At 38.4% G+C, this 12,667-nt stretch overlaps 1 protein-coding gene across 5 annotated transcripts in view; it reads right to left on the reverse strand.

Moving 5' to 3' along the window:
• Window positions 1–11,869, reverse strand: part of FBXL13 (F-box and leucine rich repeat protein 13) — a 94,017-nt gene extending 82,148 nt beyond the window's left edge. The window contains exons 1-6 of one of the 5 annotated variants that reach the window (XM_020790025.3): window positions 11,653–11,811; window positions 10,600–10,669; window positions 8,475–8,578; window positions 4,826–4,919; window positions 2,484–2,551; window positions 351–505 (exon numbers count right to left, since the gene is read on the reverse strand). In XM_020790025.3, coding sequence (XP_020645684.3) covers window positions 351–505; window positions 2,484–2,551; window positions 4,826–4,919; window positions 8,475–8,554 — 397 coding nt within the window. In that variant the 5' untranslated portion in view covers window positions 8,555–8,578; window positions 10,600–10,669; window positions 11,653–11,811. Of the gene's footprint in view, window positions 1–350; window positions 506–2,483; window positions 2,552–4,825; window positions 4,920–8,474; window positions 8,579–10,599; window positions 10,670–11,652 lie in introns of all 5 variants that reach the window. The other 4 variants (XM_020790023.3, XM_078394330.1, XM_078394331.1 and 1 more) reach the window with 4 other exon arrangements.
• Window positions 11,870–12,667: the final 798 nt, after the last annotated feature.

Genomic DNA, 12,667 nt, shown 5'->3' on the forward strand with positions numbered 1-12,667 from the left:
GGACTAGAAACCCTAGAATTCCAGACATTCCATCTCTAGTATGCACATAAGATTAGAAATCTCTTAAAGAAAAACTGAAAGATAGATTCTTTCTGCCAATCTTTTATTCCTTATGACCACATAGGAGAAGAAAGAGTGAGTGTTGGAGCAGACATTCCCTGCCTTATGCAAGCAAATACTTACCCAGCCATATATCAATAAATCATTGTATACCATTATGTCTGAATTTGCCAATTTAACCAGATTATGAACAGCTCTTAGTAAGTTCCCAAAAAAGCATTCCAGCGAGAATCAAATATTCCTTGTAAAATATTAAAAACTTGATCATCTTATTTAACAGAAAGACTTACGTTCCTGCTGTTCTTTATGAAACTGCAACCATCTTTTCCACTTCTTTATTGCTGATTTCAATATTTTGGCTTCATAGAACTGCTTTGCAAGAGATAACTTTTTTTGTAAGATTTCTCTTTCAATTTTCTTCATAACGCAATACTTTGTCCATGCACTGCAACCAAAAAACTATTAATTAATAGAGCCTTTGTTTTGAATGAAAGAAAATTAAAATTATTACAATGCCATACCAAATATATGAAGAATATACAGATCACATAAGAAATAAAAGCTTGAGGTTACATTATGAGGGAATAACATTTTGAAAGAATTACCCCAACCCAATGTCTGATTATTATTTTGACAAAAACAATGACTAGAATCCTATTGGTTATTGTGATAAACGGGAGGAGAGCACAAAAACTCTCGTTGGAGTGCCGTCCACCTGTAAGATAACTAAGGAGGTGCAAACCACTCCGCCACCAACCCCTCGAGAACGTGTACACTGGGGAATAGACACCCGGGAGCTGGAAGCAAACCTATGGGGTATGACCACAGCAACACAGACTGAAGGAGAACTATCAGGAAGAGAAGAGCGGGGGAGGTCCATAGCAGAGGTGGGAATGGGAGTTATAAATAGGGAGCACGACAGTATACCAGGTGGTTGGGAACTCATCTGGGTGGAAGACCTGTGGACTGGGAAATGGGAAAAGATAACAGTTCCATGGGAATAAGCAGACTATCGACGGAGAAAAGGGCTTACCCAGCGGCCGTCATACTGGGGAGTGTCTGAGGCGAGAGAGTGGAGGAGAAGGTTGAGGGAGGAAAAAGAAGCTGTAGCCCAGGAAGCGGAAGAACGCTGGGCATGGTGTGTGGAGGAGGCGCGGAGGATGGTGTACCTCCAGGACCGTGGGGTCCCTTCGAGAGAGAGGGAGACCCGTTATGGAGAGAGCGGAGAGATGAGGAGACACTACCGTTATTAAGAGATGAAGAAGAAGAAGCTGCTGTCCCAAGTTATGACCCGTTCTTACCAGAACCATGGGAAGTTAAGTCTCTAAACCCCTTTGACTCTGAACTTTGGTTGCCCTTATGGTGCCTGTTGGCCCCGCAAGAGACATTACAAAAGGATGCTTTAAAGGAAGTTTTACTGTTGGGTAACAAAATAAATACCAGTCTGGATTTCAGTTTAAAAACGACTCCTGTTTTATTTGAGAAAAGTCGGAGGCTACCTTTGAACCCTCACAGTTATTTATGCTGTATATCATAGTGGTGATTTGCTGCTAATTAATGAGCACTACAGTACTTATATTCCTCAGGACACACAACTTAGGTAAAATCAGTGGAGGCTCTCCTTTCTCATTCAAGATGATATTACCAGTAATGGCAATTTCTGGTAATTAAAGACTTCCTGTCTCACAACTCCAATTGCTTCCAAATGGAAGGGATTATGTGGGAGCTATGGGAGCTGTAGAAAAGAAGTCAAAAGTGTTAAATATTTGAAAAATTGCCTTTCTACACTAAAACATCCTCAATTTCATAGAGTCCCATTATCCTCTATATAGAATTTTTGTGAGGACTGGAGTTGCTGGAGAGGAGGGAATGGAGAAATGTCTCGTCCTGCCTAGTTACACGAATCTAAATCTGGATCCAACCCTACATATTGATTTAACCTATATTTCCATTTCCCCACTGAGTTCACACAGTACATACAAGAAAAGGACACCACTCCGCAGCAGGTAAAGGTGAAATAATCACCTGCCCAAGACAATTGAATTTGCTTCATCTTGAATCTACATATTCTATGTCCAAGTTGAGTAACTGCTTTACTATATCATACATGGCTTCCAGCTGGACTGGCAAAAAATGCAGCCAGATTTTACTGTAATATGCATGGAAAACATAACAGATTAGGTTCTTTAACTTTATTAAAAAGGTTAGAGTCCCAATGATAACTGCAAAGTTTAAGTGTAGGCACCCATACAGATATGAAAGCATGATTGATATTCTTCTCTTCAATGCTATGACCACAATAGCATACAAAATCACAGAACTTACTCTTATCTGTATTACAAGTACAGTTTGAGCATAAGTCATAGTACATTTGTCCTATATTAGATAAATGGTTTATATATGAAGGGTAAATATATACTTACTCAAAGCACATGGTCTTTAAATTAGTGCTATAGAAATCCCATGCTTTATCACACAACTCTGTAGTCATCTAAAATATAATTGCCCAAAACAAAACTACTTGAAAATGGGAAATACATGCATATTTTCTACAAATAAATAGTTCTATGCAGTAGCATTTTCCATATACAGTGGTGCCCCGCATAGCGACGATAATCCGTTCTGGAAAAATCGTCGCTATGTGGATTTGTCGCTATACGAAACAAAAAAGCCCATAGGAATGCATTACAACACGTTTAATGTGTTCCTATGGGCAAAAAACTCACAGTTCAGCGAAAATCCTCCAAACGGCTGCCATTTTCGCTGCCTGGTAAGCGAGGAATCGGCGCGAAAACACAGCGGGCGGCCATTTTGTTTACCCGGTGGCCATTTTGGAACCGCCGATCAGCTGTTCTAAAAACATCGCTATGCGAAAATTGGTAAGCGAAACAGCTTACCAATCATCGCAAAGTGATTTTTCCCTATTTAAAACATCACAATGCGATCACTTTTGTGATCGCAAAAACTTAATCGCTATGTGGATTCGTTGTTAAACGAAGCGCTCGTTATGCGGGGCACCACTATAAACTGTTGTAAAATTTAATTATACTGTACTTTGTTAAGTACTTCTTCCTGAGAATTATAAGTTCATGTCCACTGTAATTTATGATCAAATGTGATAAATTAATACAGAAATTAATCTGATTCATTCCAAATAATAAAGGTCAGATTGTACTGTACAATACATACACCAGTGTGAAAGAAAAGCACATACTTGTTAACAAGCAGTAATTAAAAATAAAATGCTTTGGAAGGTGATGCGTTTGTGCATCTGTATTAACATAGTTGAGAATTGTTTTTTGGTAGTTATGGTTTGATAGATTACATTACAAGAAATAATATCCACTTGTTTCTATTCTCTTACCAGGCATACTTTCTCCTCTGATCTCTCACTTGAGGATGAGGTTATGAAAGAGGGACTGAGGATGCCATCAGACAGGGAATTGTTTTGCAGTTTTGTCTAGGTTGTCTTTTTTTTCAGTTACCACATGATGCATATGCCATTGCAAATCAGCCCAGCCCTGCTCAATGCCTACCCACACCTTTTCTGGTCCCTGTCCAAACACAGGGCTACTGTGTTTTTTCTTTTTGTGTCGCAGGATCACTCTTGTTTTAGTTTGGTTCCAGCAGGTGTGATTACTGTAATCAAGCCAAAGCAGCTACCTGGCTGTTCTTTTGCTGAAGCTGCTTAATGATCTTGAGAAATGGGAAATTTCTCAAGTGCATGCAGAGGTAAGGAAGAGGAAGTTTTGTATTTCTTTTTAATTGTTACTAACACATTGGTGATGCTTTGAAAGGGTTTTTTAAGTCCTTTCAAAGCATCACTTGATGCGCTTGTTGGTTAACAACAATTAAAGTGAAATGGAAAGCTTCATCTTCCTTTCCCTCTACAGGTGAGTTAGAAGGAAATTTTCCTTTTGTCATTATTGTTATGTGGCTTAGGCAAAGCAACAGAGGAGGAAACAGGAAGGGGTGTTCTTTCCTTTCCCTTTAAAGAGAAAGATTAGTCAAGATTGTGCTATACAGATTACCTGAGGAGAGGTGTAGCCGATTCTTGCATATGGATTCAAGATCACTCCAAATGACATATCACACTTCAAAGTGACCCTGTTTAGCACTATCTAGACTGATCCAAGCTGGAATTATTGGGCCATCTAGTCATATCCTGAGGCACTTGATTAACTTTGCCATTTGCTTCACAAGGTATTTTTTCAAAGCAGTGAGGTCAAATTATTCCAAATGCTTATAGTTCTTCTTTCCATAATCCAAATTCTAGAGTCTAAAATTTCAGTTAAGATTTTAATGGTTTTCTATCCATTCTGAGGAATAATCAGGATAGGCTATAATTTTTATGTCACCCAAGGGAGGAAGGAATATCAACACCATGTGCAATAATGAGGTGATATGGGCAGAAAATAAGGGAAAGTGAGAAAAAAGTGACTGGAGTTAGTCACCTATATTGTTCCTTGTTTTTAAAACTAATCCTTATTTCCTTATTTAGTTCCTCATACCGTATTTTCTTACACCCTCATCTTGTTAAGCTTAAGCATATTTATCAAATGCAAAGTCCCTCTGAGTTCAACAAATTTTATCCTCCAGTAACTACCTTCTGGACAGCAGACTAACATTATGAGTTATCGGAGAATAAGACATGCCTGGTTTGTAACCCTTCAGGACAAAACAGGCTGTGTATCCAAGTAAAAGTACAATAACCATTTTTAAAAAAATACTAAAATGTTTACAGAACTCATTTATTAATAATTACCAGCTGATCATCATCAAGTCCCAAAAGCGTGTGTAAATATGTTTCTGAAATCACTTTTAGCCTTTGGCTTAGTTCTGGATCAATACACATATTCCTGGGGGGGAAATATAAATACATATTGTTGTTTTTGTCATATTCTATCATTACATTATAGCACGGTACACATAATACTGCCAGTCTATCTGGGATTTCCCACTGTCCATTAAAATGTCACAACTTACCTAATATTTCACAAAGTTACCACCTCAGATAACACTGCTCACAACTCCACTTGGGTGTGAACTAACCATCCGCACAGGCTATACAACAGGTTAATTAGGAGCATGCTGAACTGTGCCAAAAAACAAACAAACCAGAAACCCTAGTACTGTGCCAGAAAGCAGTGGGACAGCTCTAAAAAGGGGTGGTATGGTGTGTTCTAAGTCAAAACATGTGAGGATGTCATAATTTGATTTGAACCAGACTGCATCAAAAGCAATCCAAATAGTGAGCTATATACTCATCTGGACAGGCCCATATATGTCTCAGAATACAAGTTGCAGAGGAACAACAGCAGGAGAGGGCAATTGCCCTACACACTGCTTGAAGTCTTATCAGAAGTCCCTGGTTTAACCATTGTAGTAAACAGAATGTGGGCTACATATGCCTTTGGTCTAATTCAGAAGGTCTGTTCATTTCTTATGTTCACAGCAAAGAACACAGACAGTATTATCCATTAATTATGATTCCAAGCATACATGTTGCTGTATGTCCACATCTAAGACTTGTTATCACACTTTGTCTGACTTTAATGCCAAGAAAGCAGAACACATATTTTTAAATCTCAAATTTTATTTGTTTTTTATAACTTTGAAACACATGTACCTACTCTTCTTAAAAGTTTCAGTGTATTGATAGTTCAAAGGCACACTCTCCACACATGAATTTATTTGACTGACTTTTGGCAGGATTTTCTGCTTAGAAGATAAAGCCAGTAAATTTCATCCATCTCTCTTATAAAATAAAATTCTAGGCATTTGTTGACTTTTCTATTTTAGTCAATTGGGAAGATATCCAAGGCTTTGGAAAACAGGCAAAGGTCTGAATTGGAACTCAGCAGAAGTATGAAGTCCTTCCAAAGCACCTAACCCATGTGATTTTCTACCTAAGGTACCTAGATGGGTCCCAATGTATTTATCATTATTTTATTTAAAATATTTTTTACTCTGCCTTTTTTCTTGAAAAAGACACAAGACAGCTCACAACAGTGAAAGGCAAATATATTTCCCTTCTGCAGTCTTAGCAGCATGCAGATTTTCAGTAATGTATCTAGTTAATTACTTATGAGTGACCCTTGTGTATTATGCACAAAGGGCTCATCCATACTGTCGCATTGTTCTTGGTCATTCTGGTATTTTTTGTTGCAGATTTGAATAGATCATCCTTGTATAGACACCCACACATGGGGAAGATTTTTGCTGCTGGATGCACTGTTCTGTGTTGGGTTGTTCTGATGCCATTTCTCTCTGTACACATGCAGAATTGCTTCCTAAGCTCTGACTCTCAATGCAGATTGCTCTATCTTCTCTAACTTCTCCCCATCAACTTTACTCTCTCATCATTTCCCTTCTGCCCACCCTTCTGAAACCTTGACATTTTTCCTGCGATTTTTATAATTTTAATATTTAAATATACTTTTACTTTTCACTTTTGTGCTATGTGCAAAAAAAGTTTTTAAAAAAGAAACAGCAGATATCTTCTCTGCTCTCTTCCTGTCTACTTCAGTATTTTCTTCCTTCCTTGCATTAGTCTCCCACTGTCCCAGAATCTTTACTTTCTATGACAGTGTTATCTAATTTGATTTTTTAATTTTAATTTTCACTTCTATGACAAAGTAACAATAATAAATAAATAAATAAATACATTTAAAAAGAGCTGAATGCAAGAACAGCTGACACATCCCAAGAAAACTTGATGGGATCAGCAAGAAGGTGTGGAACAGTGAAGATTAAGCAGCAGAAACACATCCATAAAGAAATGTAATCAAATGGCATACATCCATAAAGAACTGGGATCACCACTGCAGGAAATTGAAGCAAAGCAAAATATATATATATATGTATATACCACCACCACTGGGTTGTAGAAGAGGTGTTAGTTTGTGCACGCATTATTGGTAAAAACAAAATAAAAGAATTTGAAAAAGAACAAATAAAAAGGGCAAAAATGTGGTGGCACCTTAAAGACTGTTTTTTTTTAAAATGTAAGATTACACGGACAAGTACAACACTGCAGTAGTGATGTAAACAAAACTGGAAATCAACTCTGCTAACACTAATTTTAGCCTTGTGTCTGGTGGACACCAAGATACACTACTGACATAATGGGTGCACGGAAAGTTGAAATATTTTCTGTGTGGATGAGCCCAACTTTACATTTCACTACCTCAGCCCCCTATCATCCCATGTTGTATGAGTCCTTCTGTGTCCTTATAACAGAGTAAGGAAACAGGAAATAATAAGCTGTTTTCCTGCTTCGATACTCTAAGCATGTGTGATTTGCTTCTAAATTCACTTAGAGCATAATGTTATAATAAAAAGGAACTTCCTTTTGCAGCCTGGTACTAAACAAAGTTACTTGATATATTTTAAAAGAAAAAATAACAAAATGAGCACTTTCAAGCATGTGCCTATGCAGCCAGCTGATACTTGCTTATAATCTTTCAGTTGCTGTAATAAATGTTTATCCTGCCTGTCTATCAATATTATATATGCTCAGGCCAACAGTTAAGGCAGTGTGTACATCAGAGTAGTGTAAAGATCTCTCCCCTGAAATAGATAAGACAGTGGCCTAACATTTGAATGCCCTGGGTTACAAAGCTTTGAAGAAGCTAAGTTAGTCTTCAACATATCAAAATGCAATGAGAGTAACATCCTGTTCTTCACTGAATCAAGAAACTTGAGCACCTCTATGAACATTCTGCCTAGTATGTGATAAACTATAACCCCTCTCTCCTGCCTGTTCAAAATAGCTGTGCTATTTCTGCCCCTTCTGTTTCTTACAGAATACTTTTGACAACCGTCTATACCTTTTGTTTTCTAAAAATTATAAATGACTCTGGATCCCTGTTCCTAAGAGTGCTTTTGAAGGTCTGCTGAGTGTGACATGTGCTTCAATTACTTGGAGAAGAACAAGTTGTAGAACCACACCTAATAGCATCAAAATGACAAGTGCAATGAAAGTTACATAATTTATTAATCTTATATTATATGGTCATTTTAATTATGAAAAAGCCCAAATAAGTAAACAAAATATGCAAAAATATATAGACACAAACAAAAGCAATATTAATAATACTTGTGGACAACTCCATTTTTCAAAAAAGGAACATGGGTATATATAATATATGACCACATTTTTAAAAAGAGAGAGAAATCCATGTCTTCTGTATTCTAAGCATTGGAGTGACCTGGATATATATAAATACAGCGATACTTAACTGTCATTTAAGCACATCTAGAAAATGAGTCATGGAACTTACATACCATAACACTTTGTTAGATACAAACAATTTCCCAATATACTTCCTTATGTTTCAGTACTTTATAATATAATTATATATAATATAATTACAATTATTTATAGTCAATGCAAAATATCTTGTACATACCATAAAATACTATATAGACCCTTTTCCATTATCTCTTTTATCTTTTCTTCTAAAAACATAAGTGGATCATCTGGACACATTATTAACAAACCACACAGCAGGGCCTGCAAGGAAAAATCCATATTTGCAATTCTGATAAATAAATATGCTTACATAAAAATATAAAGCTAACTTGAAAAGCTTAATTTGTATAAATAATTACTAGGAGTGCTCAGGTATTCATATTCCTAATAACTAGGACCTGTACTTCAAAAACACCTAGGGGGCTACCAAGTTCTCTAATCCTGTGTAATATTATAATTTTATTTTTAAAATTATTACTTTTTTGTCATCTTATATAGCATGTTATGTCCTGAAATTAAAGTGCACATGCATGGTGTATCTATTCCAGGACACCAGAGAGCTGTATCGTGAGAGCTTGGTGGGACAAAAGGATAAACCTTCTGAAAAGACAGATGCTTCTAATTGACTCAGTATGTGGTTGGATAGGTTTGCAGTTTCATTGTGTAAGTTCATGGTGTTCTTGTTGCGGGTCAAGGGGCCCTGTAGTAGATTAGACTAGAGTGAGTATTTATTTATTTATTTATTTATTTATTTATTTATTTATTTATTTATTTTCTTTCTTTCTTTCTTTCTTTCTTTCTTTCTTCCTCCTCCTCCTTCTGCGAAGCAAGTTTTGCTTCATATGTGTTTTTTCTTTAGTTGCTTGAATGGAATTGACCATGCAGGCTGTGGCTCAAGGTAGACAGACTCCAGAGACATGGACGACCAGGGGTTCCCCACTCTCTATTTACATAATGTTTTGAAGGTGCAGACTGGAGAATCACCAGGCACTGAATGGCCATAATTGTAAGGAGCTGTTAAATTGAAAGGCATATTGATTGTACTGATGCACTTTACAACTAAGCCATCTGCCACCTGTGACAGAACATGCTTATACTGGCTTAAATTTAAATCCTGGTTTGACCAAAATATAAGTATTGTATCCTTTATCTACTAATCTTTGGAAACTATTAAAATTAAAGGTAGTAGCTTTTCATTTCAATCAGGGTACATATTTCTACTGTTTTTATTTATTTAGTCATACCGTATTTCCTAGTATTATGTTACCACCACTTGTAAGTGCCATATTGACAAGGAACTGATATTATTAGTTTGTAACCTCCATCCCCTTTCTCTATATCTTATTGCACTGAAGAATCTATTCCAAGCTAGCATCTTGAGATTAGTTTCCAAACTATACTAATACAGTGGTGCCTTGCTAGACGATGATAATCCATTCCACCGAAATCGCTATTTAGTGAAATCATTGTCTAGCGAAAAGCATTTCCTCATTGGAATGCATTGAAACTTGTTTAATGCATTCCAATGGGGAAGAATCGTCATTGTCTAGCGAGGACTGGCCATAGGAAAGCCACTTTGCGAACCACCGATCAGCTGTTTAAATAGCTGTCTTGCAAAGCTTAGGTCCTGAAAACACCCATTTTGCGAGCACTGAGGGAGCTGTCAAAATCGTTGTCTAGCGGAAATTGGTTTGCGAAGCAGGAACCAAACATTGTCAAGTGAAATTCCCCCATAGGAATCGCTGTTTTGCAAATCGCTATAGCGATCGCAAAAAGTCAATGTCTAGCAAAAAAACTGTCATGCGGGGTAACTGTCTAGCGAGGTACCACTGTACTGTGTCTCACACCGCTGCTTCTTGTGTTGCATTTTCTTCCTCAGATCCCCAGAGAAATTACAGCATTCCTCAACTGGCTGCTCACACACCTGGCACAGCTATTTTTTTAGCTTTACAAAAGCCAAAATCCTGTTGCTTAACATTGTAAGTAGCAACTAGAGTAGGCTATTGACTCACAGGTGAATTATTGAGTCAACTTTTTATGTTTCACTCATTCAGTGGCCTTACTCTGTTTGTGACTTACTATGCTAAGCAACAGAATTTGCTTAGATTAATTCAGCAGGCGACTAATCTTCCTGCTCAGGAGAACATTTTACTGTATTATACAAGGGGAAAAAATTAATGTCAGTTCAGACTTATTTAGTGCAGTGTACCTAAGAAACCTTCCTATCAGGATATAAAATGCATAGTAACTAATAAATCAATAGAACATAATTATAGACCTACTTCATTATTGTAAGTGGGTCATCTATTCAGGGTATATTCCATAAGTCCACCAATAGCTAAAAATAAGCAGCTGCAACAGCAAACATGTTTGTTATTTTCTAGTAGTCTAAAATAGTTTTCACTCACCCTCTCTCCCCCCCTTTTTGGGTTGGACTAGGGAAGATACTCTGTATCTAAATAACAAGCAAGGATATTTCACTTTCCCTAAGCAGGACTGTAAATTCAGTACAGCACCTTTTCCTCCAACCAACTGGTAATATTCTCATTAGGTTGCAACTGGTTCACCTAGAATGTAGACTGAATTTTGCCACAACTGCTTGTCACATTTCTGTGTGCCTCTAATTCCCAGTCAAAAAAAGGAACCATGTGGGGTTGTGGTGATAGTGGGATGTGGAATGGTCCTTAATCCTTTGTCTAAAGACCGGCAGTGACACCCTAATTCACAGCGTGTGAGATGAATCTGAAATCTACCACCCCCTGAACGGTTTCTGTAGTCTGGCTTTTGGAACTCACTTTAAACAGGGAAACTGGCCAACACATCTGGCCACAGATGTTGGAACTTTCTTGTTTCTTCTGCGCCTCCCCCAGCTCTATAACGTCCAGCCTGATTAAACCTCCTGTGGAGTCGAAAGCTAGCTTTTGCCTGTCGTATTTCAGAGGTCTAATAAAATGACCACCCGCCTCTGTCTTTGGATTGTATACAAGAACCACGCAGGGGTTTTCTCCCTTTTTATTTGAACACCTGCACTCCCCCAGGCTTTTGAGCTGGTAAAGAAGGAACCGAAAAGATGGTTTATAGAGTCGATTAGTTCCTCCTCTTTTCCGGCTCTAATAATGCCTTATTTTCTTAACTCTCCACCGGCCCCCTGCGGGACCGAAAAGTAAAATACACACCGTTACAAATGCTGACAATAAAACCTCCCACGCACTTGTCGCTGGAGGTGAGTGAATAAATCATCCCACAACGGAGCAGAGATGCCATTACTTCTGCCCCACCCCCCACCTCATTCTTTCGGGCCAAGCCCCTTCTAGTTGCACGGGCGGCTCCTTTACCTCATAGATGTCAGGAATGGCGTGTTTCTTAAAGTAAGCCCTAAGCTCGGGGTCGACGTTTTGAAACGTAGCCATCGCCGGCCCGGGGAGAAGGGCTGGAAGAGGCGAGAACCACCCTGAGGCACAACGCCGCTTCCCCACGGCTGCAGTGACCACTTCGTGGTCGCTTAGCGACCGGGCTACAACTGCCCCCTGGCCGGGCCTTTTGCGCGGCCCGCGAGCTCTCCAGCCAGCCCCTCATCCCTCCGCCGCCATTCAACGGAGGCCCCTGAAAGGCTTGAACTTGAACGAAGGGCCTGCTTGTAAACGATAAAGCGGATGAGCGGCTCACTCCCACGCTGCATGAAATAGTTTAGAAGCTGCCTTCTTGTTGTTAAAATGACAAAAGAGACTTGTGGCTTTCCCAAAACTTCTCACTCACTTTTTCTTCATTTACTTGTTTTGTATTTTAACTTGAGGCAAACTACAGTGATGACAAAACTGAGGGGAAAAATATGTGCATTTATATCAGCTCCAAGATAGGTTTGTTCATTCTTTTACTGCGCTGAAGATTTTTTTTCCCACCACTTACATAGATAATACATTACAAGTTCCTAGCCTAACTTTCAGTTTGGATATTCTTAGTATACTGTGAACATTTCAAATCTCTCAAGAACTGAGGTCCTTTTTACATTTCAAACTATGATTACTGTACTTTAAAGACTCAATGTGGTGGCTTTCTGTTGTCTTCACATCTCAATATTATAGTACAGTCAACTGCAATGGTTACCATCTTGTCCATATTTTTTCTGTGACAAAACCTGGCTGGCGTCCTGTAGGCCTTGGCCTCCATTGGGCACTGACTTTGCTGCTGCTCAGGGTCAGGTGGGGTTAAAAGGGATTTATTTCCTCCCGTCTCCAAAGGCCTCTTAATCAAACCTTAAACCATTGTCTTCTTTAGGTGCTGGGCCAATTATGTGCCACCTGATGAACAGCTATGGCTGAGGTACACAGCGTTCTTCTCTGATAGTCTTAA

Source organism: Pogona vitticeps, chromosome 5 (assembly GCF_051106095.1).
Source record: "Pogona vitticeps strain Pit_001003342236 chromosome 5, PviZW2.1, whole genome shotgun sequence".
Classification (NCBI taxonomy): domain Eukaryota; kingdom Metazoa; phylum Chordata; class Lepidosauria; order Squamata; family Agamidae; genus Pogona; species Pogona vitticeps.